The 24,846-nt window shown below is 35.4% G+C and overlaps 1 protein-coding gene across 4 annotated transcripts in view; it reads right to left on the bottom strand.

Annotated features, from left to right (window-relative positions):
• The window catches only part of RTTN (rotatin), a 155,201-nt gene that overhangs the window by 52,725 nt on the left and 77,630 nt on the right, over positions 1–24,846 (bottom strand). For all 4 annotated transcript variants that reach the window (XM_045886566.3, XM_045886567.3, XM_064577749.1 and 1 more), the window contains 6 exons: positions 21,730–21,858; positions 21,166–21,276; positions 19,255–19,413; positions 17,960–18,031; positions 4,840–5,029; positions 2,840–2,931 (listed from right to left, as the gene is read on the bottom strand). In XM_045886566.3, the coding sequence (XP_045742522.1) occupies positions 2,840–2,931; positions 4,840–5,029; positions 17,960–18,031; positions 19,255–19,413; positions 21,166–21,276; positions 21,730–21,858 (753 nt within the window). The remainder of the gene's footprint in view (positions 1–2,839; positions 2,932–4,839; positions 5,030–17,959; positions 18,032–19,254; positions 19,414–21,165; positions 21,277–21,729; positions 21,859–24,846) is intronic.

The raw sequence follows: 24,846 nt of genomic DNA, 5'->3' as shown, positions 1-24,846 counted from the left end.
GTACCCATCTAGTGTGGATATTTCTAAGAAGTAGAGATGAGATTTCAGGAGGAAAACCAACCAATGCCTGACCCCTCCTACCTGGGAGGAGACACTGAGCTGGATAGAATTCATCTCTGAAAAGACGGTTACTTAGAAGGGCAATGCACCAACATGAAAATGACACTCTTTACCCTCTAATTTATGAACACACATGTCCCAATCGCTACAAAGTTTGCCAAACAAATGAACTAATACATTCATTAGATAACACCATGAAAGTCCCTAATGTGGCATTAACTGCACAGAATGGATAAGAACCAGTGACAGCACACGAGATGATATGACCCAAATCAAAAGACAGTGCTTTCCTTAGAAAGACAAAATGGAAAAACCAATAAAATAATTGCATCTTTTCTCATATCTGGGAAATACACAAAATAATGATATAAATTACCAGATACACTTATTTGCAAAATTTAAATCCACTGAACTGATACCTCAATTTGTAACTTATACTTAAGAAATTATTAGCTGGTCTACGGGGCGCCTGGGTGGCCCAGTCGTTAAGCGTCTGTCTTTGGCTCAGGTCATGATCCCAGGGTCCTGGGATCGAGCCCCACATCAGGCTGCCTGCTCCGCAGGAAGCCTGCTTCTCCCTCTCCCACTCCCCCTGCTTGTGTTCACTCTCTCGCTGTCTCTCTCCATCAAATAAATAAATAAAATCTTAAAAAAAAAAAAAATTATTAGCTGGTCTAGGTATGACAGCTTAGGTTTAAAGTAATACTAGTATATGGGCACCTGGGTGGCTTAGTTGGTTAAGTGTCTGACTCTTAATTCCAGCTCAGGTCATGATCTTGGGGTTGTGGGATGGAGCCCCGTGTCAGGCTCTGTGCTCAGTGCAGTCTGTTGAGGTTTCTCCCTCTCTCTCTGCCCTTCCCTCCCAAGCACTCCCCCCAAAAATAAATAAATAAATCTTTAAAAATAAATAAATAAATACTGATATAATGAATAAATTCTCCAAATTTATTTTTCCTGTTGGAACAAAAACATACAGTATCTCGCATGGCAAGAAAAACATGACAGTTAGCAAAATTTGGTAATGAGACTACTTCTGTGAATAAAAGTCACCAATCTGGTGAGTAAGTCACCAATACCAAAGCTCTTCTATTTGGAATCCAAAAGAAGAAAAGGAAGAATTGACTGATAGATAATTATCTCTTGAGAAACTACACAAAATCAATCTCACATAGAGCTATAATAAGATTTCTTAAAAAAAAAAGATTTCATTGGTATATATTTCTAAAAGAATATGTAACATCCAAACACAAGTTAAAGAGTCTTATGCTAATAGAGGTGCTTCTATTTTAATAATGATTACAATAAATAATGTATTTCTAAGATTTTCCTCAGAAAATCTAGTATCTTGATCTATATTTGTTATTATTAAAATATATATTACTATATATGATATACATATTATTATCATTCTCTTATCAAATACAGAAATGCAAAAGTACTTAAGTATTCTTGCATAGGATAAATACAACTTGGTATCTACAAAACAGCTAAGATGACTCAAAGTTAATTAGAGCAATTGCTACTTACTGAGTACCTACTATAAGCAAAGAACTGAAGAATGTACAAATTTCAAGGTTAGTCTACAGATAGCCCTTTCAATAAACAGGGAAGCCTAAGAATTACTTTTAAGCACATATTAATGCTGCCCTTCTGTGAATTAAATAACTAATACAGCTCTTTTTTGCATTTAATCATATTATTTCTCTTGTTGAGACGAAGATACATACTATTTCTAGCATGGAAAGGAAAGCATGACATCTAGTGGAACTGGGGTAATTACCCTACTTTTCCAAATAAAGGTTCAATGCAGCACTAACCACAAACTCTTCTGAGTCTAGGGATAAAAAATAACTCCTAAAACTGCAGCAAAAAGTACCAGTGCTGAGAAACTACAGGAAGTGAATCTTATTATTGCCTTATAATTATTTATTATTCTCATATTATTTTTGCTCCTGTAGCAGGAGGGCCAAGCCTTTGCCTTCCTGATAGGGTCTACGACACAGTAACTGTTCCAAAAACACTCTAGGATGCAATGTAATGTTTCCCAATTGAGAGGAAATGATTTCATATGCTTGTAAAACAAGTGAAACCTAGTATCAGTCATATTTAGAAATACTAAGTGTGTCTCAAACTTTTTAGAACAAAGCAACTTATGAATGAAAAGAAAAAGGAAGGCAGGCAGGCATAAATTTCTGGTATTTCAGATAATCAAAACAAGCGTCTATCTGTTGCAAATATTTAGAAAAAAGCTTAAAACCTCCACTACCAAACTGGAATCATTTGAATGGGTCCACTTTCTCCAAATTGCTTTGCCCTTAAGCAAAACTGCATGGTATTCAAGCATTATTATCAGATGGGATCTATTCTATTACTACTGATAAACATTTTTAAACTTTTATGCTTCTGGTTCTATCAAATAAGGTATAAGAAAGGTTGTAAATTCATCTAAAAGGACATTCAGTATAGCTATATGACTACATCACACCCTAGTTCTACACAGACAGCAGTTCAAAAAAATCACGGCTGTCAGGCGCCTGGCTGGCTCAGTCAGTGGAGCATGCGACTCTCGATCTCAGGGTTGTGGGTCTGAGCCCCATGCTGGCTACAGAGATTACTTAAAAAAAATAAGCAAATAAAAAATTTCAAAAAAAATAAACAAGTAAATCACAGCTACTTTAATCATAACCTTATACTTTTTATACCGTCTTATTGTCCACTATGTAAATTCAAATCTTTTCAGAGATTCAAAATAAAGCACTTATGCATTCTTTAGAAGTACCATTGTTTCCAAGGTGGAGAGAGAACTTGAATCTTGATCTTGATTGGACATCCTAGATGGAGCCCTCCAAAACTTGAATGAGTCATCTAAACCTGTGACAACAGGAAAACTATCAATATGAATACAGTCTCCTGGGTACTGGAACATTTAACAGAAAGAATACTTGTTATAGGAAACCAATCAAGAACTTGTTACAGGAAACCAACCAAGAAGTAAGGAAAAAAGTTTGCTTAATTGTTATTATTCTTAATTAATTTATGTATAAAGCTTGTTTCACAAAAATTTTAATGACAATTAGTGGAGTTTGCTTACCTAAATCTAATACAATTTATCAAGACCACCAGCTCCCAAACTTTAATGTGCCTAAGAATCATAAAGCGTTTGTTAAAGCAATTTCCTGGGTCCTATTCCCAGAGATTCTACTCCCCCAAATCAGGGTGGGAGCCATAATTTTGCATTTAACAAGTTCACAAAAGATTTCAATGATGTTGGTTCAAGGGCCATGCTTCGAGTAACACTGATCCAGAGAAATCCAAACAATGAAATGGGTCACTTTCCTAATAAGGGCATTTATTTAAATTTTCAGAAATTTCTGGGGTGCCTGGATGGCTCAGTTGGTTAAGCATCTGACTCTGATTTCAGGTCAGGTCATGATCTCAGGGTTAGGAAATGAAGCCCCACATCAGGGTCCATACTGCGTGCAGAGCTTGCTTAAGATTCTCTTCCCCTCTCCCGCTACCCCTCCCTCCACCCCATCTCTCGCTCTCTTCCTCTTTAAAAAAAAAAAAAAAATGTTCAAAACCTTCATCAAATGTCATTTTCCTCTTATTTCCTCCAAGAATTGAGCAGAAAAATGAATTAGAAATTCACATTTAAGTCTGGGAGTAAAGGAACTATGTCTGCAATTCACTCTTAGAATAGCTCAGAAAAGAAAAAATATATATATATGTATATATATATAAGAAAAAAACATATATATGTATATATATGTAAAATAAATAAATTTTATTTATACACACATACATATACATACACATGGCGTAGGGGAACAAATGCAGTAAAATGTTAACATTTGAGAATGTTCTTGCATTCTTGCATCTTTTCTATAAGTGTGAAATTATGTCAAGATTTTCTTTTTTTTTTTTTTTTTTAAAGATTTATTTACTTGACAGAGAGACACAAGGAGAGAGGGAACACAAGCAGGGGGAGTGGGAGAGGGAGAAGCAGGCTTCCCGCGGAGCAGGGAGCCCGATGTGGGGCTCGATCCCAGGACCCTGGGATCATGACCTGAGCCGAAGGCAGACGCTTAACGACTGAGCCACCCAGGCGCCCCATGTAAAGATTTTCAAAAATTACTATTAAAAATTAATTTTAAAATAAAACTTATTTTTTAAATCATTAAGTTATTTATTATTATGAGACAAAAGTATTTATATGTGCTAAGATCATAGGAAATCCAAAAGAATCTATAAATAGAAACAAAAAGGTTTCAGCAAGATGTTTTGAGAAATTAGTACCATACCAAAAACAAATAGCTTTTTGATATATTAGCACGACAAATTAGAAAATTTAGTAGGAAAAGGTCTCATTCTCGACTGCCTAGGAAGAACCTTCCAAAAAGTTTAAAACATCTAATAGAGAAAAAAAACCCATAAAACTTTACTGAAGGGCATGGAATAACTTATAAAACATTAATAAGATGTCAAAATGGTTTCCATGAAGAATTTATAACACAGAAAAATGCTTAGGCAATGTTTAGTGGAAGGAAGGAACAAAAATGTACATAGATATGAACACAATCATGTAAAACAAACAAAAGCTATAGAGAGAAGACTGAAGAAAATCCACCCTGACATTAACAAAGGTCATGTCTGCGTAGTGGGGCCCAAAGAATAATGTTTTCCTGTGTACCTTCATTATTTTTCAAATATTTTGTAACAAACACATAGGTTTTCAACAGTTTATAAAAAGATTTCATAAAAATAATATAATGTACTTACCATTTAAATCGCTGCCTTCTGAAGTTCCATCAAGAGCAGAAAAATTCAAATCAAATGTATACCGTCCCAGGTAACAGTGTTTTACCATCTGATTCAGATGTTCATAAAAATGGCAGTGATATAAAAGAGCCTGAAGGGCAGGTTTTCCCGTGAGCGATAGGCCAGAATCCTCATCGTGGACACAGGGGCCCTGTAGGAAAAGAGGGAGAGAAAAATACAGACACACTGATTTATAACGTAATTTCTTCAAAAAGATCTGCTGTCTGCCCCACATTCCCCTCAATGAATCAAATGGGTCCCAGGTGCTACCATGATCCTTCCACCTGCCTCTGTCCCTCCATACTCGAAGCAACCTGACTTAGGGCAAATATTTCATAGTCCTCTAAGTTTTTGCTGCCTAAAAATCCTCTGAAGGCAGAAGGCTGCTCCGTTCTATCTCTTGAGGGATAAACATTAGCTTACAATGTTTCTATGAAATGGTACAGTTTTAACCAAGCAATTACATACTTGAGCCACAAATATAATAAAAGCAGTATTTTTCAACCTACACAGAATAAAATAAGTATTCAAATATCTGAAATAATGTGATCCAGTAATTATGTTCCAAATTATTTTTTGCACCTATCAATATGCCAGATAAAAATGAAAAGACTCATCGCCATCCAGGATAAAACTTGTTTGCCACACCACTTCTCACTGAATTAATCCTGCCAAAGCAAACACACAGGCATGCAAGCACGCACACACACTTTCCATCAGGAGGCTAAGAAGAGTCTGCCGTTACACAATTTTAATCTCACTACACTTTTTTCCAAACAATGTTTCTCACTGCCATTCACTCCTTTTCCTAGAATACCCAGTGGCAAAAATCAAGCACTCAGCATACGTTTACAGTTTGCAAATAATCCTGTCACTAGCTTATAATTATTTCTGTTTTTGGAAAATGATAAGGTTATGATTTTTAAAACAGACCATAAGAGAGAGAAAAATAAAAGAAAGAAAACAGAAATCTAAGTCCCACCAGGAAAGGTATGGTCAAAACATATTCAAAGTTTATCATTAACCGTGAGATTTATGTACGGGTCCTTTTTCTCATGTCTGCTCATTAGTAAGGAAACATGGATGTTAAAACTTACTATCCAGGAAGATAAAATAATTCACAAGTTAAAGGTATAATTAAAACAGTAAGATTATTTCCATTAATCTTTCTTTTTCAGGATATTATCATTATAATCAAACTTCTTATTTCATTATTAAATACCTTTTATGGTCATGGATTTGTTATTGTTGTATTCTAATAAACCTACCTAATACTGTGAGCTTACTCTTCATCAAGACAGCAATTTACAGGGCGCCTGGGTGGCTCAGTTGGTTAAGCTACTGCCTTTGGCTCAGGTCATGATCCTGGAGTCCCTGGATGGAGTCCTGCATCGGGCTCCCTGCTCGGCGGGGAGCCTGCTTCTCCCTCTGACCCTCCCCCCTCTCATGTGCTCTCTCTCTCTCATTCTCTTTGTCTCAAATAAATAAATAAAATCTTTAAAAAAAAAAAAAAAGGCAGCAATTTACATATTTAATAAGAAATAAGACTATTTAATGAGCAACCAGCACATGATGGTCCCTGCATAACTTTAAATTTTGAGGTCTAGAAGAAGCAGGTAAAACAGAGAAAAGTACAAGAACAAAGTCATATGGCTGTAAACCATGGTATATGTTTAGGGAATGTGGCCCTTTCATGCACTACCTTATTTAATTATCTGGAATGAAATAATTTATCCAAAACCACAGAGCCAATCCTAACATCCACAGCTTCAAACTCTTCTTTTAAGTAACTTGAAACATTCTAAATGTACAAAACATGTCAAATATATAGGAGACGCGCAATAGTTGCTTAACATCACAAATTAAAGCCCTCACTATAATAATTCAGAGAAGGAATTAACAACCAAGATGAGAATTATAAATAATTCAACTAAGTTTACTAGCTTAGCTCCAACTACTTAACAAACTTCAACAAACCAGTAAAATAAAATGATTAAACAAAGTAGGACAAATACTACCTTTCTAAATATATTTCATAATGATGCCCAGAACAATTTTTAAATTTTATTAGATTATATAAAATTTTTACTTTTGCAAAATCATACCTATATAATTACTTCCTCAGATGAGTTACACCACAGTCTAAAATTCATAAAGGTTTAACAAAAATAGGTGAAAGAATATAAGCTATATAAATCTCAAAAACAATCTTCAAGAGCTCTCATTAAATCTACTGGTTCTTTATTCTGTAAAGGTCTGCTGAGGCTGATGGTTATACCAACTGCTAGAAGGAAAGGTATTATAAACTCACTGTCTTCTAAAATCCATCTTTTCAGGGTGCCTGGGTGGCTCAGTTGGTTAAGTGTCTGACTCTTGATTTTGGCTCAGGTCATGATCTCAGGGTTGTGAGATCGAGCCCCGCATCAGAATCCACACTCAGTGGAGAGTATGTTTGTCCCTCTCCCTTTTGCTCCTCCCCCCGCTAATAAATAAAATCTTTTAAAAAATAATAAATAAATAAATAAAAGCCATCTTTTTTTCAGTTATAAGTATTTCCAAAGTAAATGAGAAATTATATATAAGTGATGCAGAACTATAATAGTTATTCTCTAAGTATATATAATTATCATAGTAATAAAGAATCATTAACATAATCACATTTACCCTTCAATTGGTATACAGATAGTCCCTGACTTACAATGGTTCACTCTACAGTTTTTCAACTTTATAATGGAGCAAAGTGATATGTGTTAAGTAAAAACCGTATTTCAAACTTTGAATTTTGATCTCTTCCTCAGCTGGTGATATGCAGTAACATATTTTCATGACGCTAGGCAGCAGTAACCAGCCGCAGCTCCTAGTCAGCCAGGGATCACAAGGGTAAATAACTGATAAAACTATTCTGTTTTTCATTTTCATTACAATATTCAATAAACTACAAGGATATTCAACACTTTATTATAAAAAAGGCTTTGTGTTAGATGATTTTGCCCGACTGCAGGCTAATGTAAGTGTTATGAGCACATTTAAGGTAGGCATGGCTAATCTGTGATATTCGATAGGTATATTAAATGCATTTTCAACTTACAGTATTTTCAATTTAACAGTGAGTTTAGTGGGACATAACCCGACTGTAAGTCAAGGAAGATCTATATTTTAAAAATTCATTTTTTCTCTAGTCCTTATGAATATAAAAAGAAAAGATTTAGAAAATAATGATAAAAAATAAGTCATAATAAAAGATGTAAATTTAAAATTCCATCTACTTAAAAAGGTTTTAGAACCTGTTTTTTGCGGGGGGTGCCTGGATGGCTCAGTCGGGAGAGTATACAACTCTTGATCTCGGGGTTGAGAGTTCGAGCCCCATGTTGGGTGTAGAAATTACTTAAATAAAAACTTAAAAAAAAAAAAAAAGGTGCACCTAGATGGATCAGTGAATTAAGTGTCAGACTCTTGGTTTCAGCTCAAGTCATGATCTCAGGGTGGTAGGATCGAGCCCTGTGTCAGGCTCCACACTCAGCACAGAGTCTGCTTAAGATTCTTTCTTCCCCCACTGCCTGAATACTCTCTCGCTCAAATAAATAAATAAATAAATAAATAAATAAATAAATAAAATCTTTAAAAAAAAGCCTGTTTTTTTTTTCTTTGCCTACAAATCAGTGAAAATTATTTCAGCCTACCAAGATTGAAGAAGTTAAATTAATTCTGATATGAACAAAAGGATTAGTATCCCAGAAAATAAAGACTAAGAGATAAAAATATAAAAGATAAGGAGATAAAAAGAAAATCAATTCAAGAGACTTAATATGGGACTCATGATATATGGAAAGATAGAACAAAGGAAAAAGAAAAATGATTTTTAAAATAAATAAATATGAGGGGTGCATGGGTAGCTCAGTCAGTTAAGCCTCTGACTCTTGATTTCTGCTCAGGTCATGATCTTAGGGTCCTGGGATTGAGCCCTGAGTCAGGCTCCATACTCAGCAAGGGGTCCACTTGAGGATTCTCTCTCTCCCTCTCCATCCGCCCCTCCCCCCACTTGTGCGCAAGCACGCGCACTTTCTGTCGCTAAAATAAATCAATCTTTAAAAAATAAAATAAATAAATATGAAAAAATGTGTCAGAGCCAAAAGATATAGAACATCTATGTCTTCAAATTAAGGAGCTTAATGAGTGTCAAGCAAGAGCAATGAAAAAAGATACATAACCATAAAATTCTAGGACCTCAAAGATAAAGAGAGGATGGATAGGGGTGCCTGGTGACTCAGTCATTGAGCATCTGCCTTCGGCCCAGGTCATGGTCCCAGGGTCCTGGAATCAAACCCCACATCGGGCTCCCTGCTCGACAGGAAGCCTTCTTCTCCCTCTCCCACTCCCCCTGCTTGTGTCCCCTCTCTTGCTGTCTCTGTCAAATAAATAAATAAAATCTTAAAAAAAAAAAGATAAAGAGATGATGATAAATGAAAAAGTTGGCCGTAAAGAGGTAAAAAAGCCAGATGGACATCCAACTTCTCATCGGCAGTATGGGATGTCAGAAGACAATGGAGCAAAATTCTTATGAAGAATGATTTCAACCTATCTGGTAACTACCTAAACTATGGAAGTACAATTGAAGTACAATTTAAATACATTTTCAAATATGCAAGAACTCATTAAGTTTATCATGCATGCACTTGTTTTTAGGTAGGAGTATGATTATTTGAAGATAATTTCTAGGATAAAGGATCCTAACTGAAAAGAAAGGATGACTAAGAGTTTAGAAAAACATTAGATACGATATAAACTCACAATTCAAAAAAAAATTAGATAGACAGAAACTCTATAGGAAAAAAAAAAATCACCTAAACCACTTTTTTAATGACACACACACACACACACACACACACCCCTATGTAGGTATACATACAATATATATAAATATCAGAAAATTTTTCTTCTGAGCACCAGAGAAATCACAGCCCTAGAAGCAGAGATAGAAAAGTATAACCACAGCCCAGTAAGTGGCTCTGTTGTAAATTACTAGTTTTCAATTTTTAGAATCAACTTATAGATAAATCAAGGCTGCGGAAGAGAATGTAAATGTCATCAACATTCACCAAGTAAAAGATAAAACTGACAAAGATTAGCAGAAGTGAAAGGATAGGAACATCTTAGCCACAACGTCCTTACCTTCTAAATGGCGGGGACAGAGAGATCATCCACAGGTAACAAGATCAGAAACAGCAGGTGGAGAAACTAAGTTTGGTAATAGAACTAAATTTGCAGGACATTATTTAAATGAGCTAACTCCTGTGTATCAACACAGTAAAGGAACAAACATTATTGCAAACTACTATTTAGAGATATGAAGGTAACTACCTGAAGAATTAAAATCAGTAGGAGGTAAAGCTGTCTCTGTGAATGAAGAGAGGCAGTAAATTTCATTATAAGCTCTAATGGTTGTTTTAATTGTATATATTTATTACTTTAAAAATTCTTCTAAAAATTCAAACAATTCATTCAAAATATTTTTAAGTTCTCAAAGAAGACCAAATCTGGAATATGTATATATTACACCATGATTTTTTTTTTATTCGATTTATTTTACTTAAGCATGAAGCCGGAATCCCCATTCTCCATGTGCCAAAACTTCCTAGTGGCAATGGCATGTTAGCAACAGAGCTTTACTCAAGGCAGTAGAGCCAAGCCCAGCATATGCACAAAAGATGGTCTGACTCAGGCTTTCCACAGATGACTAATGGTACAAGGTCCAGAACAATGAAGCTTTTCATGCATACACAAGGCTTCGCTCCACAGATCCATCAGTAATTGATGGGGGCTGTCTTCTGGCATAGTGGGGAAATCAGCATGGTCTAATTGCTCTGTCTCAGGATGTCTATATCCTTACCAAACTTGCCCTCAGGTGGGTGCTGGGGCTGCCAGATCATCTGCAAAACTGCCAAGGAGAGCTGAGAAGGACAGTATGCAAAGAAAGAAAACTCTTCAAATTACCAGGTACCATTATAAGTAAGTTTGCAAAGAAAACAGCAAATTATGTCATAAAACACTCCAATTAATTTGAAAATATTGTTCTCAAGGATGCAATAAGCTATAATATTAATTTAAAAACATATATTTTACTCCTGGTGTCCCAGTACTATATACCCATTTAGCTGTGGTTCAAAAGGAACTAGAAGCAAAATAAAAATTACATTTAAAAAGAGCAGAGAATAGGGGCACCTGGCTGGCTTAGTGGGTGAGCACACGACTTTTTTTTTTTTTTTAAGATTTTATTTATTTATTTGACAGAGATAGAGAGCACAAGTAGGCAGAGAGGCAGGCAGAGGGAGAGGGAGAAGCAGGCTCTCCACTGACCAGGGAGCCCGATGCGGGACTCGATCCCAGGACCCTGGGATCATGACCTGAGCTGAAGGCAGCCGCTTAATGACTGAGCCACCCAGGCACCCGAGCACACGACTCTTAACCTCAGGGTTGTGGGTTCAAGCCCCACGCTGGGCGTATATATTACTTAAAATCTTAAAAAAAAAAGACTAGAGAATATTTTCAAGATGAAAAAAGAATTATTTTGAGGGTGCCTGGGTGGCTCGGTTGGTTAAGCAACTGCCTTCGGCTCACGTCATGATCCTGGAGTCCCTGGATCGAGTCCCGCATCCAACTCCCTGCTCGGCAGGGAGTCTGCTTCTCCCTCTGACCCTCCCCCCTTTCATGTGCTCTCTCTCTCATTCTCTCTCTCTCAAATAAATAAAATCTTTAACAAAAAAAAAGGAATTATTTTGATATATAATAAGTAGAAAAAACTGGTCTAATATAATCCAGAGATTGGAAAAAATGACGCTAGTTACATAAGAAATCCCTAACTACATAGAAACTATGAATATAGATAAAATGATACTGCTTCTCTGACACCAAGTATTTATTGTTTTGCGAAACCAACACTTACAATGATTCAGGATGAACATCATATGAAAAATATGTACTGGTAATTACCACATTAAATATGGAAATGATATATACTGTAACTATAAGTGAGTCGACTATCTAAAACACACAAACACATACGCAGGTTTCCAGCTGTGTCCACTTTGAGTACATGGAAGCAATGACTCTTTCCCCCTGCCCAGGAACAATGAACATATTTAGAACCCAGATCTCATTTCTAAATACAATTCTCCATTAAAAGAAATCAGGGCTCTCTGAGCAAATGTCTGATTCCAGGCTGGGGCTGGAAATTCTGGAACATCTTGCTATACCAGAAAATATGGAAGTGCTCAAAGACTGAAGAAAACACATTAAAGGGACAGAAGATTCTTTTTTTTTTTTTTTTTTTAAGATTTTATTTATTTGACAGCGAGAGAGGGAACACAAGCAGGGGGAGTGGGAGAGGGAGAAGCAGGCTTCCCGCGGAGCAATGCAGGGCTCGATCTCAGGACCCTGAGATCATGACCCGAGCCAAAGGCAGACGCCTAACGACTGAGCCACCCAGGCACCCCAAGGGACAAAAGATTCTTCATGAAGGGGCTTCACCTAGTCAAATCCAGAACAATTTGAATATCTAAATAAATAAGGACAGAAACGGGCTATAACTCGTAAGACAAAGAATCTTGAGTCTACACTGGTGTAAATAAATAAAAAGTAAATAAATAAAGAGGGAAGAAATGAAAGCTCTTTCTTACAGTAAAATGTAATAAATGTAGAAAGAATGACAGAATTAAGAAAGTCACCACTTGGCATCCATTCTGTAATAATTGCTTCAGACAAGAATCACAAATGGAAGTTAAAACTAGCAGAAGAAAGTTGATGAGAAGTAGATATGGATACAGTTTCAGAGTGTCTCCCTGCAAAAGGAAAAACTAACTCCACACGAAGGAAACAAGTAGATTCTGCCTTAACCAAGTAAGCAAAGTCAGTATCCCCAGTAATGGGACAAAGAGATGATCCTGTCTCCTGATACAACGTACTAACAAGAACACATCACTTCTATGCTTTTCGGTCAAAAAATGTATAACCTGAATCTAATCATGAGAACAGATAAACCTAATTAAAGAATATTACAAAAACTAAATAGCCTGTACTCTTCAAAAGTGCTAAGGTCATAAATGTTAAAGATTCAGGAACTATTTTAGATGAAAGAAATGAAATAGATATGACAACCATCTGTAACATGTATTTCTGATCCTAGATCTTGACTGGGGTGGTGTTTTTTCTTTCCTATGAGACAACAGTGGGACAACTGGAAAATTTTGAATAATTACCTAATTATAATAATTATTATAACGATTTTATAGGAGAATGTCCTCATTTTTAGGAAATTCACACTTAAGTGTTTAGGGGAAAAAGCATTATGCCTGCAACTCTGAACAGTTCAGAGAAAAGATACTACCAGACAGAGCTAAAGCAAACTTGGTATAATTTTAACATTTGGGAAGGTATATAAAAATTGTACTGTTTCTGCAACTTTCATATAAGATTAATTTTTTTCAAAATAAAGTTAAAATAAAATATATATAGACAAGTCAAAGTCCTCTAACAAATGTGGAAAGGAACTAAAGCATAAACAAGTGTACTTACACCACAAACTGACAAGTCACTATATTTAAGTGCATGAAATTACCTTTCCATTTAAATGTGTGATAACATTTTCAAGTGGAAAGAACAACTTTAATATTATAAAAACTATGCATAAGCTAACATGATTCTACATAAAATATTATAGCAATGTTCCCTGGGTACATGTTTGTCTTCTCCCACAGGCCATAAGCCCCAGAGAATTAAATCTGATTACCTGTGAGGCCCCAAAATTTAGGTACTCAACAAATGTTTACAGAAATGAACTCAAACAAACTACATAGATTATCCCTATCTAGCTAATAAATTTGTTATAATCAACTCTAAAATCCCATTCTGGTTATTAAAGTTGCAGGGATATGGATTTGTGACAATGGTTCTCAGACTAAACCAGGCAACAGAACCTTCCACATACAAGAGTACTAAATCCAAGTCAGACTGTAGAGAACCGGTTTACAAGAGACTGGAGAGCTGGGAGCATGCGAGTTTAGAGCCGCATGGACAATGATTCTGTTTTCTCTGCCTGAGAAGGCTGTAGTCTTCAAGAAGGGAAGCCCAGTATTTACAGCATCACTCTTAAAAAACAGGGCCTTGGGGGCGCCTGCGTGGCCCAGTTGGTTGAGCGGCCAGCTCTTGATTTCAGCTCAGATCACGATCACAGGATCCTGGGATAGAGACCGGTGTCCAGCTCCATGCTCAGCGGGGAGTCTGCTTGAGGATTCTTTCTCTCTCTTCCTCTCCCTCTGCCCCAACCCCCACTCGTGTGCACGTGTGCTCTCTCTCTCTCAAATAAATAAATCTTTAGAAAAGCAAAAAACAGTACTTTGATGCACACCAGGACTGATACACCAAAAAGTCAGTTCTCATTGCAGTAGGAGCCAGCGTTTCAGGCCCCTAAAGTGTTGGGTGCTGAGGGAAACTGCACTGAAGTCAGGCTCCTTCTCTTCCCCTGCTCCTGGGGACTGCCCACATCCACCACACTTCTGTATCATCCTACAAAACTTAAGACCTGATTTTTAACTTTATTTACTTAGCAATATCATTATGCACTAGCAAAGACTAATGAAGCACTATCATGTCTGGGATGGGGGCTGAGAGAAACATTTAAGAAATATATGAAAAATATGGTCACATACATTCTACACAGACAGATTAAGTTAATTGGTAAGAAGTATGGCAAGGCAGGGGCGCCTGGATGGCTCAGGTGATTAAGCGTCTGCCTATGGCTCAGGTCATGATTTCAGGGTCCTGGATCGAGCCCCACATCGGGCTCTCTACTCGGCTGGGAGTCTGCTTCTACCTCTCCCTCTCCCTCTGTGCTTTCCCTCTCTCTCACTCTCTCTCTCTCAAATAAATAAAATCTTAAAAAAAAAAGAGAGAAACAAAGTAAGGCAATAAAGTTAGTACATGAAAAAGAACCTAAATTATTGATATATATATTAAATGCTGTGTCTGATTAAAGAAAGTTAAAATGGATTATATGGTTTACTGAGAGTATGTTTTAATAAATACTTTTAAAATTAAAATGTTTTAAGTGATTTATGCCTCACCTTGTTCCAGAAAAGATTTAAGGACTATTACAAGGAAAGGTAAATTATAACATGATAGTGAAAGTATAGCAGGAATGAAAGAAAGAAAAAGAAAGGTATGAAAATATCAGAACCAGGAATAAAGCCAAAAAACAATATACCAGATAAGCCACATTTGATAGGAAGGCTCTAAACTTTCTAGCAGTCAGCAATAAAAGGAAAACCAACCAGTTACATAATTTATATATGCAAATTATCACCACTCAGAAGTACAACAATTCCAGAAGTGACATGAAATAGGAATTTATTCTGGGTGTGTAGGAAAAGAATTTGGAAAGGGGCAGTAATCACAAAAAGAATACTGCAGAATGCCCAGTGGAACAATAGTACAGAGCGTATCAACTTAGACTTCAGGCATCAAAACAAAGTGGAAAGCAGTAAAAGCAATTCTTTTTGTAAAACATAATTAATGAAATATCTACCTCAACCAAATTAACATATTTACAATGCTTCTAGATACTGGTGCTGCTTCCTGCTCTATCCTCAAAATACTGTGAAATATACATAAAGACAAGCGAATATAACATTTTTTTGAATAAGATTATTATTCATCATTCTACCAAAGACAGTTTTAAGTTTTAGAATACTGGATTTGTAGCACCTTCTTTCTAGATGTAATAGAATGGCAAAGGTCACAACCTCTTGGAGATTATAAAAGTCCACTGAAGTATTTGAAGACTATTTTGCTCCCTTCTTGGAACAGCTGTCTTCACTTTGGGATTTAAAGTACCACTAAACTTTTTTTAAAAATGGGGGACAGGGGCGCGTGGGTGGCTAAGTCGGTTAAGCGGCTGCCTTCGGCTCAGGTCATGATCCCAGGGTCCTGGGATTGAGCCCCACATCAGGCTCCCTGCTCAGTGGAGAGTCTGCTGCTCCCTCTCCCTCTGCCTGCCTCTCTGCCTACTTGTGCTCTCTCTCTCTCTGTCAAATAAATAAATAAAATATTTAAAAAAAAAAACGGGGGCTACCAACTCTTCATAGTGCTAAGGACACTTAAAAACCAAAAATAATGACCAAAAAAAACCAGATCAAAAAAAAAGAGAGGAAGAAAATCAGAGCTTATTAAAAACAAAAAAACAAGCTTATTTTTCTAATTTTGCTTAAGACTAGCAAAAGTTTCATCATCAAATACTATTTTGAATTAGAGCAGCTCTCAAAAATTGATTCTGGCCATAATAAGCAAGGCAAAAGACTCCAAAAGCTCATTTAAAGCACTATTTTCAGGCGTCTGGGTGGCTCAGTCAGTTAAGTGTCTGCCTTCGGCTCAGGTCATGATCCTGGGGTCCTGGAATCAAGCCCCACATCAGGTTCTCTGCTCAGCGGAGAGCCTGCTTCTCCCTCTCCCTCTGTCTGCTGCTCCCCCTGCTTGTGATCCCTCTCTCTCTCTGTCTCCCTGTCAAATAAATAAAATCTTTAAAAAAAAAAAAAAAAAAAAGGACTATTTTCAACTTTTTAGTAGAAAATTAATTCTATGGCAAAGAAGTGGAGAATAATAAAACCAAAAGCTGCAGTAAGCATGTCACTAGCAACAAAAAGGAACTGTATACTATTTAACTTGTAAGAGAAAAACATGAACATCTATGCATGCTTCTATATTATAACAAAATGTCATAAGAGCTTTAATAGAGCCCAGAAGTAGTATTACTCTTGCTTTTATATATTTATTTCAACAATAAAAAATTCATCGGCATTACATTACCAAGCATATAAAACACAAGTGTCACTAGTTTAACAATGGGACTAGAGATGATTTGAGTATTTGAGCCCAAAACAACACATTTTAAAATCTAGTTATTGTATAACAAGCATCAAAACTACTACACCATTAACATAAATATTAATCCTGTGTATTCCTTCCAGTTTTGTCTCCTATGGTTTTATTACAATGCAGACTATGAATAAGCAACCATTATCAGAAGAAAATGTGATACAAATTAGAGGAACAAGTAGAAAAGTGGCCTAGGATTTTCCATAACTAGCAGAGTTAAGCTGGATGTGTCAGGTGTGGAAAACTGAGCCTTCCAAGAGTTAAATGAGATGTGGGCCTTGACCTGGACCCATGCTTCAGGTCACTGCCTAAAAAGCTGCCCTCACTGCGGGTGCAAGTGGATCTAGCAATTCCTCCAAAGATATATTCTAATGGAAAATTTAAAAGAGACCTTGGATTTGTCTAGGATCCTGGAGAGTGAGATGCAACAGTATGATTAGTAAACACACACAGAGAAAGAGCGTATCTTATCTCCCCAATGACAGCACTTTTCTATTCTCCAAATCATCTAAAAAGCAGCAGGCTATAAAAAAGTTAGGTACTACCAGACTTGATTTTCAGAACAAAAAATTAATACAGTAAAAACCAAAGAAAGATAACTTATGACCTTAACTGCGCTAATCCAGAAAAGGAAAAAATACATTAACATTAATGCATTCTTAACCATAAACAAATTTATGTATTATTATTAAATTAGAGAGGCAGTATAATGAGTGGGTAAGAGAGACTAGCTAGACTCAAAGCAAAGGTGTGAATCAGGGCAAACTATTTAAACCTTCTGTGCTAAATTTCTTTAATCTACAAAATGAAAATAATTAGTGGTTCAGAATTCAAACAATTACACAAGTTAATTATTAAGTTAAATATTGTTAGGCTCCTAGAAGAGTGCATAATAAACACTGTATTAGCTATTATTATTTCTGTACATGGTAAACACCATATTAGCTATTATTTCTGCTCAAAATTATCTTTAACATTACAGAGAAAAATTTGTAAATCTGATCAAGTATAAGAAAATTTCCACATTCTCTTTTAAGAGATATTGTTGCCATAGTTTCAACAATAATGACAGATATATATTTATATATATATACATGCTGAAACTTTATCAGTTAATCTCAAATATCTACTAGCTTGATAACTGTTTAAAGTCACCCACCTGCCAGGTATAATCCTTTATAATTACTGAAGGCATTGGAATTACAAGGAGATTCTGAAGAATAAATGCAGCCTTAAAAAAAAAAAAAAAAGAAAATGTCAATACTGCCACCTTGTTGTCATCTCTGAAATAACCAATATATTGAAATTTAATAATAAAAAACGTATCACTGGGCAACTGCACAAGCTGAGACATCAATATGAGAGCTCATTGCTTGTTATATGATGACCTAACAGTGGGTGAAATTATTTCATCAGGAAATAGACTTTTCCCCATTTCAGAATTTTATTTTTCCAAAAAAATGATCTATAAAATATAAAATATAAACTGTTCTGGTAGCAGTTAAGAAATACACTTTCATGTTTCTATTATTATACACACACACACACACACACACACACACACCCTTCTCTTTCTCTCCCTCATACAAGCTCCTCTCAATAAAAAAGTCCTAACTAAAAATACAAACCACAAACGTCCAACTTTATCTTCCACGTCCTGAAGATGGTCAAATTAAATAATCTTAGTAGTATGAACACTGGTCATCTATATAGTGAAGATGACTATATGAGGGTGAATAACAGGGGTAATGGAGGGGATCCAAGAGAGTGAAATTTTCAACCATCTTAAGTCAGTAGATATCTTTAAAAATTGGTAAATCAAGAGGAAGCTACAAGTTTAAGCATTACTATTAAAAAACAAATAACAAGAAAATAACAGCATTTGGATTTTGGAACCGAATACTGGCAAATGGTGGGCCCTGGAGCTGCTGCTTCCTCCATAAGCCTCTAATCACTATTTCATTACTGTTTTTAAAAATATTTGCATCAATCATCATTTCAGGAAAAGCAGCAACGAAAGAAAACCACAAATTATTTAGAAAGATTTAAAGTAGGGTTTATTTTTCCTCTTAGGTCACAGGGTAACTACTACAGAGTATTCTGACAGCCACTCGTCCCAAGTAAAGCTTTATGGATATTACTCATATACACTGAGGTAACAGAAAAGGAATTTTTTTCTGTGAACTACCTTTCAATGTGTAATTATATAGAAGAGTTTGTATAAAATATAGCAAATTCAGCTTTGATTTTGTCAAAATAAAGGACTCCAGTATTTACTGTGAATTAGTATCTTTTTTATTCTCTGATATCATTTTATTTGGGTGTTTTTGCAGGCAGAAAAGATCATGGTGGGTGATCAGTCCACAGTGCTGAAAAGAGAGTATGATTTTTAAAGACCATCACAACGAATTTCTACGGTTGAAAGGGGAGGAAGTGCTAAAGGGACAGCCGTACCTCCCGGCGCACCATACTACATTCCGACTGGTCCAGAAGAATGTTCACCACCGTTCCCCAGAGCCCACCAGAAATGTTTTGACAACTGTTTGACAATGCCATACAACCAGTTTCAAGGGTGGTCAGTGCTGATCCTAATCCCAGCGAAGTAAACCTCACCTGTTCAGATTAAAGAAAAGTTGTCAAATCAAAGAATCCAATTCCGTAACATGGATGATTCTTAATTTTTCTGGTACATAAGAGATCATACTTTTATGACACTGATGATCCTAAATTATAAAAGGCACTTACAGAAAATAGTGCCCTATAAATTTATATATGAATAAAAATCCTATTCCACAATTCAAACAAGCAAATGTCACAGAAAATTAAATCCAGGTATAAATAAGAATAAAAATTATAACTCACAAACCTCTTTCTAGAGAAAGCATCGGGTGCTTACATATCTTTTATGAACATGATTCCTGTTTATTCCTCATTTTTAAAGAGCTTATCTATTATTTTGTTCTACCATTCTTAAGTTATTAGTGTTTCCTCCAACTGACTTAACTTTTTTGAAACTTCTTTTCAAAAAGAAATAACTATCTTTTTATAAAGCATTTAGTATTTTCTCCAAAATTACTGTAAAAGAAGAATGTTTCAAGTAAGACTGATGAGGTATAATACGTTTACCATAGTCCCACTGCTGCTCAAGCTATGCATTTTGGTTCACTTCTGAATTCTGATTCTAAAAGTTTCACTGATAGCTACAGGTTTACAAAAAATAATGTAGTCATAACATAGTCAAGCAACAAGTCCAAGTTCAATGTGTACAAAGAAGGGAACCTCTAGGTTCAGATCAAATAGCGTTTCTAAAAATCAAGGTTTTTAGTGGAATAGAATATAATCATTGCTTGCTTGAATTTAACGGATGGTGCCCACAGTTAACAGTACTGTATTATATACTTAAAAATTTGCTAAGAGGATGAATCTTATGTTCAGTATTCTAATCACAAAAATAAACAATAAAGAGGACAGGAGGAAACTTTTGTAGGTGAAAGATATGTTTACAACACTGATTGTGGTAATGATTTCAGGGGTGTACACTTATCTCCAAATTCCTGAACCTGTACACATTAAATCATACCTCATGTCAATCATGTCAATCATGTCAATCATACCTCAATAAAGTGGTTTTTAAGAAAAGAGGTAAGTGGACAAATGGCTAAAACTGGAAATTTTATTAATATAAAATTTTGCACTGCAATGGTATTATTGTATTAAATGACACACTAATGTCATTTCGCAGCTATCCTTCTAAACTCATTGAAAATGGCTAGGTTTCTCCATTAATTTTTCACTCTTCTTTCTAAAAGTGAAAGATTCTATGATCCTTTCTTTTTTTCTATTTTTTAGTCTGTACTTTAATGAGTTTGACTGAAAAGGGTCTGCTATGAACTGAACTGTATCCCCTCTAAATTGGTATGTTGAAGCCCTAACCCCCAATGTACCTGAATTTGACGACAGAGCTTTTAGAAGGTAATTAAGGTTAAATGAGGTCTTAAGGGTAGGGTCCTAATCTGATGGGATTGGTGGCCTTATAAGAGGAGGAAGAAAGGAAAGGTCACTGAGTGCAGAGTAAGAAGGCAGCTGTCTGAAAGCCAGAAAGGAGAGCCCTCACCATGTCAACCATGCTGACACCTTAATCTCAGATTTCCAGCTTCCAGAACTATGAGAAAATAAATTTCTGTGTTTCAAGTCACCTATGTTATGTGTTATGGCAGCCCAAACTAAGACAGGGAGTAAACAGCTTAAGGTATAAGTACTAAAATAATCTCAGTGTGGAAAATATGAATTCACATATATGCATACAGATTTTGTTTCATTTGTTTTTAATCCCACATAATGGACTCGACTTTCCCTCACACTGACCTCTGGGTCTCGATCAACCCATAATGGAATCAACCAAGCCAGTCCTTGTTGAGTACGAGCATGCTCTTCACTGTGAGTACCCAAAGGCAAGAACCAAAGTGACATCCACTCCTAGAATGAAAAAAAGGGAAGAGACACATTAGGTAAGCTTCTAAGAATAAAACAGAGGAAGTTTAAATAACTGAATTTTTAAAAATCAAAACAAAGTTAAAATGTACTTAAGACTTGGCTTTCATTCGGTATTTAACCAAAACAAGGCAAAAAAAAAAAAAAAATCTCAGCTTCTTCTTAGAAAGTTAAACAAAATAATTTTTCTTTAGAACTATTCCCTGCATGATTTAGACAAAATGTAGTTCTCTACAGCACGCACATTTCAATCAAATTTCAAATAAAACTCAGATTTGTGTAATATACAACTTCTAAGAAACATCTCAGTCAAAAAATCATTTTTGTCTAAGAAGAAAAGTCAAAAGAAACATTTTTAAATAGGCCTGAGATGTGTGAGACACAGCACATTCCTTGTCTAGCATGCGTTCAGAAGACAGCAGCTTTTAATGCTCTCACCGAGCTCTGGGCCTGGATCATCATCTCGTGGGATAAGTGAAGCAAGCAAAGAACTGTGCTCTTTGTGACGCCTTTTCCCATAAAGGACATAGCATTTCCTCCACGCTCCACATAAAAAGAAGTAATGACCTGAGAAAACAAGGATAAACAATATCATGGTGGCTTTACTCTGAGTGGTATATAAAAATAAACATTTAACTTTCTACTAACTTGTCTGATTTGAATCCTAACCACATAAAGTATATGTAACATTCTTATAGTATACACATTTCAAAATGGTTAAGATGGTATATTTTAGGTTGCTACCACAATTAAATATTGTTAGTTTAAAATTTTCTCTCTTTGGAACTTGTACAAAGGTATGTAGTATCCTCCTAGGAGACTTTTGTGATGTAGAATATGCTCATACATTTTTTAAATGTTATAGTATCCTTTAAGTAAAAGAGCTTATAAATATCTTATTGAAAACTATACTTAGAAATTGCTACTTATCTAAAACTCTATTGGGGTGCCTGGGTGGCTCAATCGGTTAAGTGACCAACTCTTGATTTCTGCTCAGGTTACTGTCTTAGGGTAGTGAGATTGAGCCCAGCATCAGGCTCTGCACTGTGCGTGGAGGCTGCTTAAGATTCTCTCTTTCCCTCTGCCCCTCCTCCCCAAATCATGGGCTCTCTAAAAAAAATAATTTTTAAAAAATTTTAAAAACTTATCTGACCAATACAATAAAAAGTATTTCAGTTCATTCACCCAAGGCCTCTGAATGCTTTTATTCATCACAGCATCCTTTGAAGTAAGTCATTTTGTCTTAAAATAGAGACTACTTTCTAGTTTTGATTTTTTTCAGTTCATACAGCAGATGATTTTATTTTATTTATTTTTTTTTTTTAAAGATTTTATTTATTTATTTGACAGAGAGAGACATAGTGAGAGCAGGAACACAAGCAGGGGGAGTGGGAGAGGGAGAAGCAGGCTTCCCGCGGAGCAGGGAGCCCGATGTGGGACTCGATCCCAGGACCCTGGAATCATGACCTGAGCTGAAGGCAGACGCTTAACGACTGAGCCACCCAGGCGCCCCAGCAGATGATTTTAAAAAGACCATAAATCATAAATGTTTGGTACAGCTTATTTAACAAAAAGAAATTTATTTGAAGATGATTTGGGATCTGTGAGCTACGTCAGAATTTTCATAAACCAAATAAGTGTATATTATGTCTGAAAAATAAAACGAGACTGTCCAGGAGTTAAAAACTCTAAGTGGTGGGCTCTGCTCTACTACTCCCTCCTCAGGTGTATATTTGAAATTTTTCATAATTAAAAGTTTAAAACTTTAAGGGACTATCTTAGAAATAAGATACCAGAATGACCAAGTCCTTATTATTCTACTCTAAGTCACTGGAGATAACTACATTGTAGTTTCATGCCTAGCTGATAAAGGACAAGCCAAGAATTTCAATGCTATCTCCTTTCAATCAGACCTTTTTGTCAGATCCATGGAATTATATTCTGTATGTCTGATTTTAAGGATTTTAATTATCACAGTTTATTCACCTGTCATAATGTATCATGCTTAGTTTAAAAGCCTCATTTCTCAACCACAAAAAGCAAATATTCCCATTCAAATTTCACTGGGCAAAAACAAAATACCTCTATTAGAAACACGGCTCCCTTCTGAAAAGGAATCAGCTTTAATGAGAAACTATACAGCAAGTCCTCTGGACCAACAATGACTTTGTTTCAATGTGTATTCACATAAGCCTTACTTCATTCTTTAAAAAAATACACTTAACCAGTAGTAAAATAAATAAATCTAAATGTTTACTAATTATGTAATTATGCAAAAGGTCCCAAGTAAGATTTAATGGGACTCTGCCACAGTGTCTAACAAAAGTGACATATATCTTCATATTATTTTCCTGTCACTTAATGTAAAGACAAAAAGATTTTCTTCCCAAGACACTGTATAAAGCATGAAATGTGTTTATACCAAATCATGATTTGTTAATCAGTGGAACATTATAAAACAGGGATTGTACGTCTTAATCTATTCCTTAGCTAATACATTGTGTTGATTTTTATCACCTCAAAGACAAGTGAACTTAGAATGACATTACTGCCTTTTTGCCTCAACTTCTCACAGAACTAAGAAGCCCTTTTGTTCTCCAACACCGAGAAAGCTCATTTTAATTTCTGGTATTTGAAACATGAGGTGTGATCTGAAATCTCTCCTCTTACACAATTTTAAAAATACAAGCACTCCGGATAGTTTCCAAATATAAACAATGTTAGCACTAGCTTCTTTAGTCACTGTTGTAGCAGACCTACACATATCCCTTATCTGAAACAGATAAAAGTCACTTCACAGAGGAGATGGGTTCTAAAAGGTTTATAAATGGAGTATATACAAATCACATTAGACATAATGCTGTAAATTAGGTACTTTATACTGAATTATATTTTAAATGCATTAGAGGATCTGACTTTTTAAAAAATATTATGGTAAGACCTCTAAGCTAACATAACTTTTCTAAAAATGCATACATTTCTGGACATGTTGAAGTTTGGGAGTAATTAATATACTGTCAGTGTGTACTTTTTCAGTATTTATAATTATCCAAGAAAAAAATTTATTTGATTAAAATCGCTACACTAAAATTCATATTAAATTTTATAGTACACCTAATAGTATTTAGGATTTTGAAAACTTTTTAACAAAATAAGATGTACTTTTGGGAAAAATTCTAGGTAACATCATCTGAAACATGGTTTACAGCTGAATATACATCACCTAAAGCATGATTTAATAATAAAAGCACAAAAATTAAACACACATCATCACTTACATTCATTTATATCACATTTTCAATATTAATTCAAACTGTACTCTAAAAATCACACATAAGATACATATAAATTAAATTACTATTTCTCCAATATGTACAAATCACTATGTTAGGATAAAGGGGAACTATGGGAAGGTGGAAATGATCCAATGATGAGTCTCACAAGCTTACAGTCTAACGGATAAACACATAAAACAAAATAGAAATACAATGTCTTAAGCACCATAATAGTGGCCCATACAAACTGCTGCAGGTACACAACCAAAGAGACCAGTCA

The sequence above is a fragment of the Mirounga angustirostris genome, unplaced genomic scaffold, assembly GCF_029215605.1.
Source record: "Mirounga angustirostris isolate CCGP_5_RB_7025 unplaced genomic scaffold, mMirAng1.0.hap1 SCAF_14, whole genome shotgun sequence".
Classification (NCBI taxonomy): Eukaryota; Metazoa; Chordata; class Mammalia; order Carnivora; family Phocidae; genus Mirounga; species Mirounga angustirostris.
The sequence above is the reverse complement of the archived record's forward strand: the minus strand, read 5'-3'. Positions and strand labels throughout refer to the sequence as shown.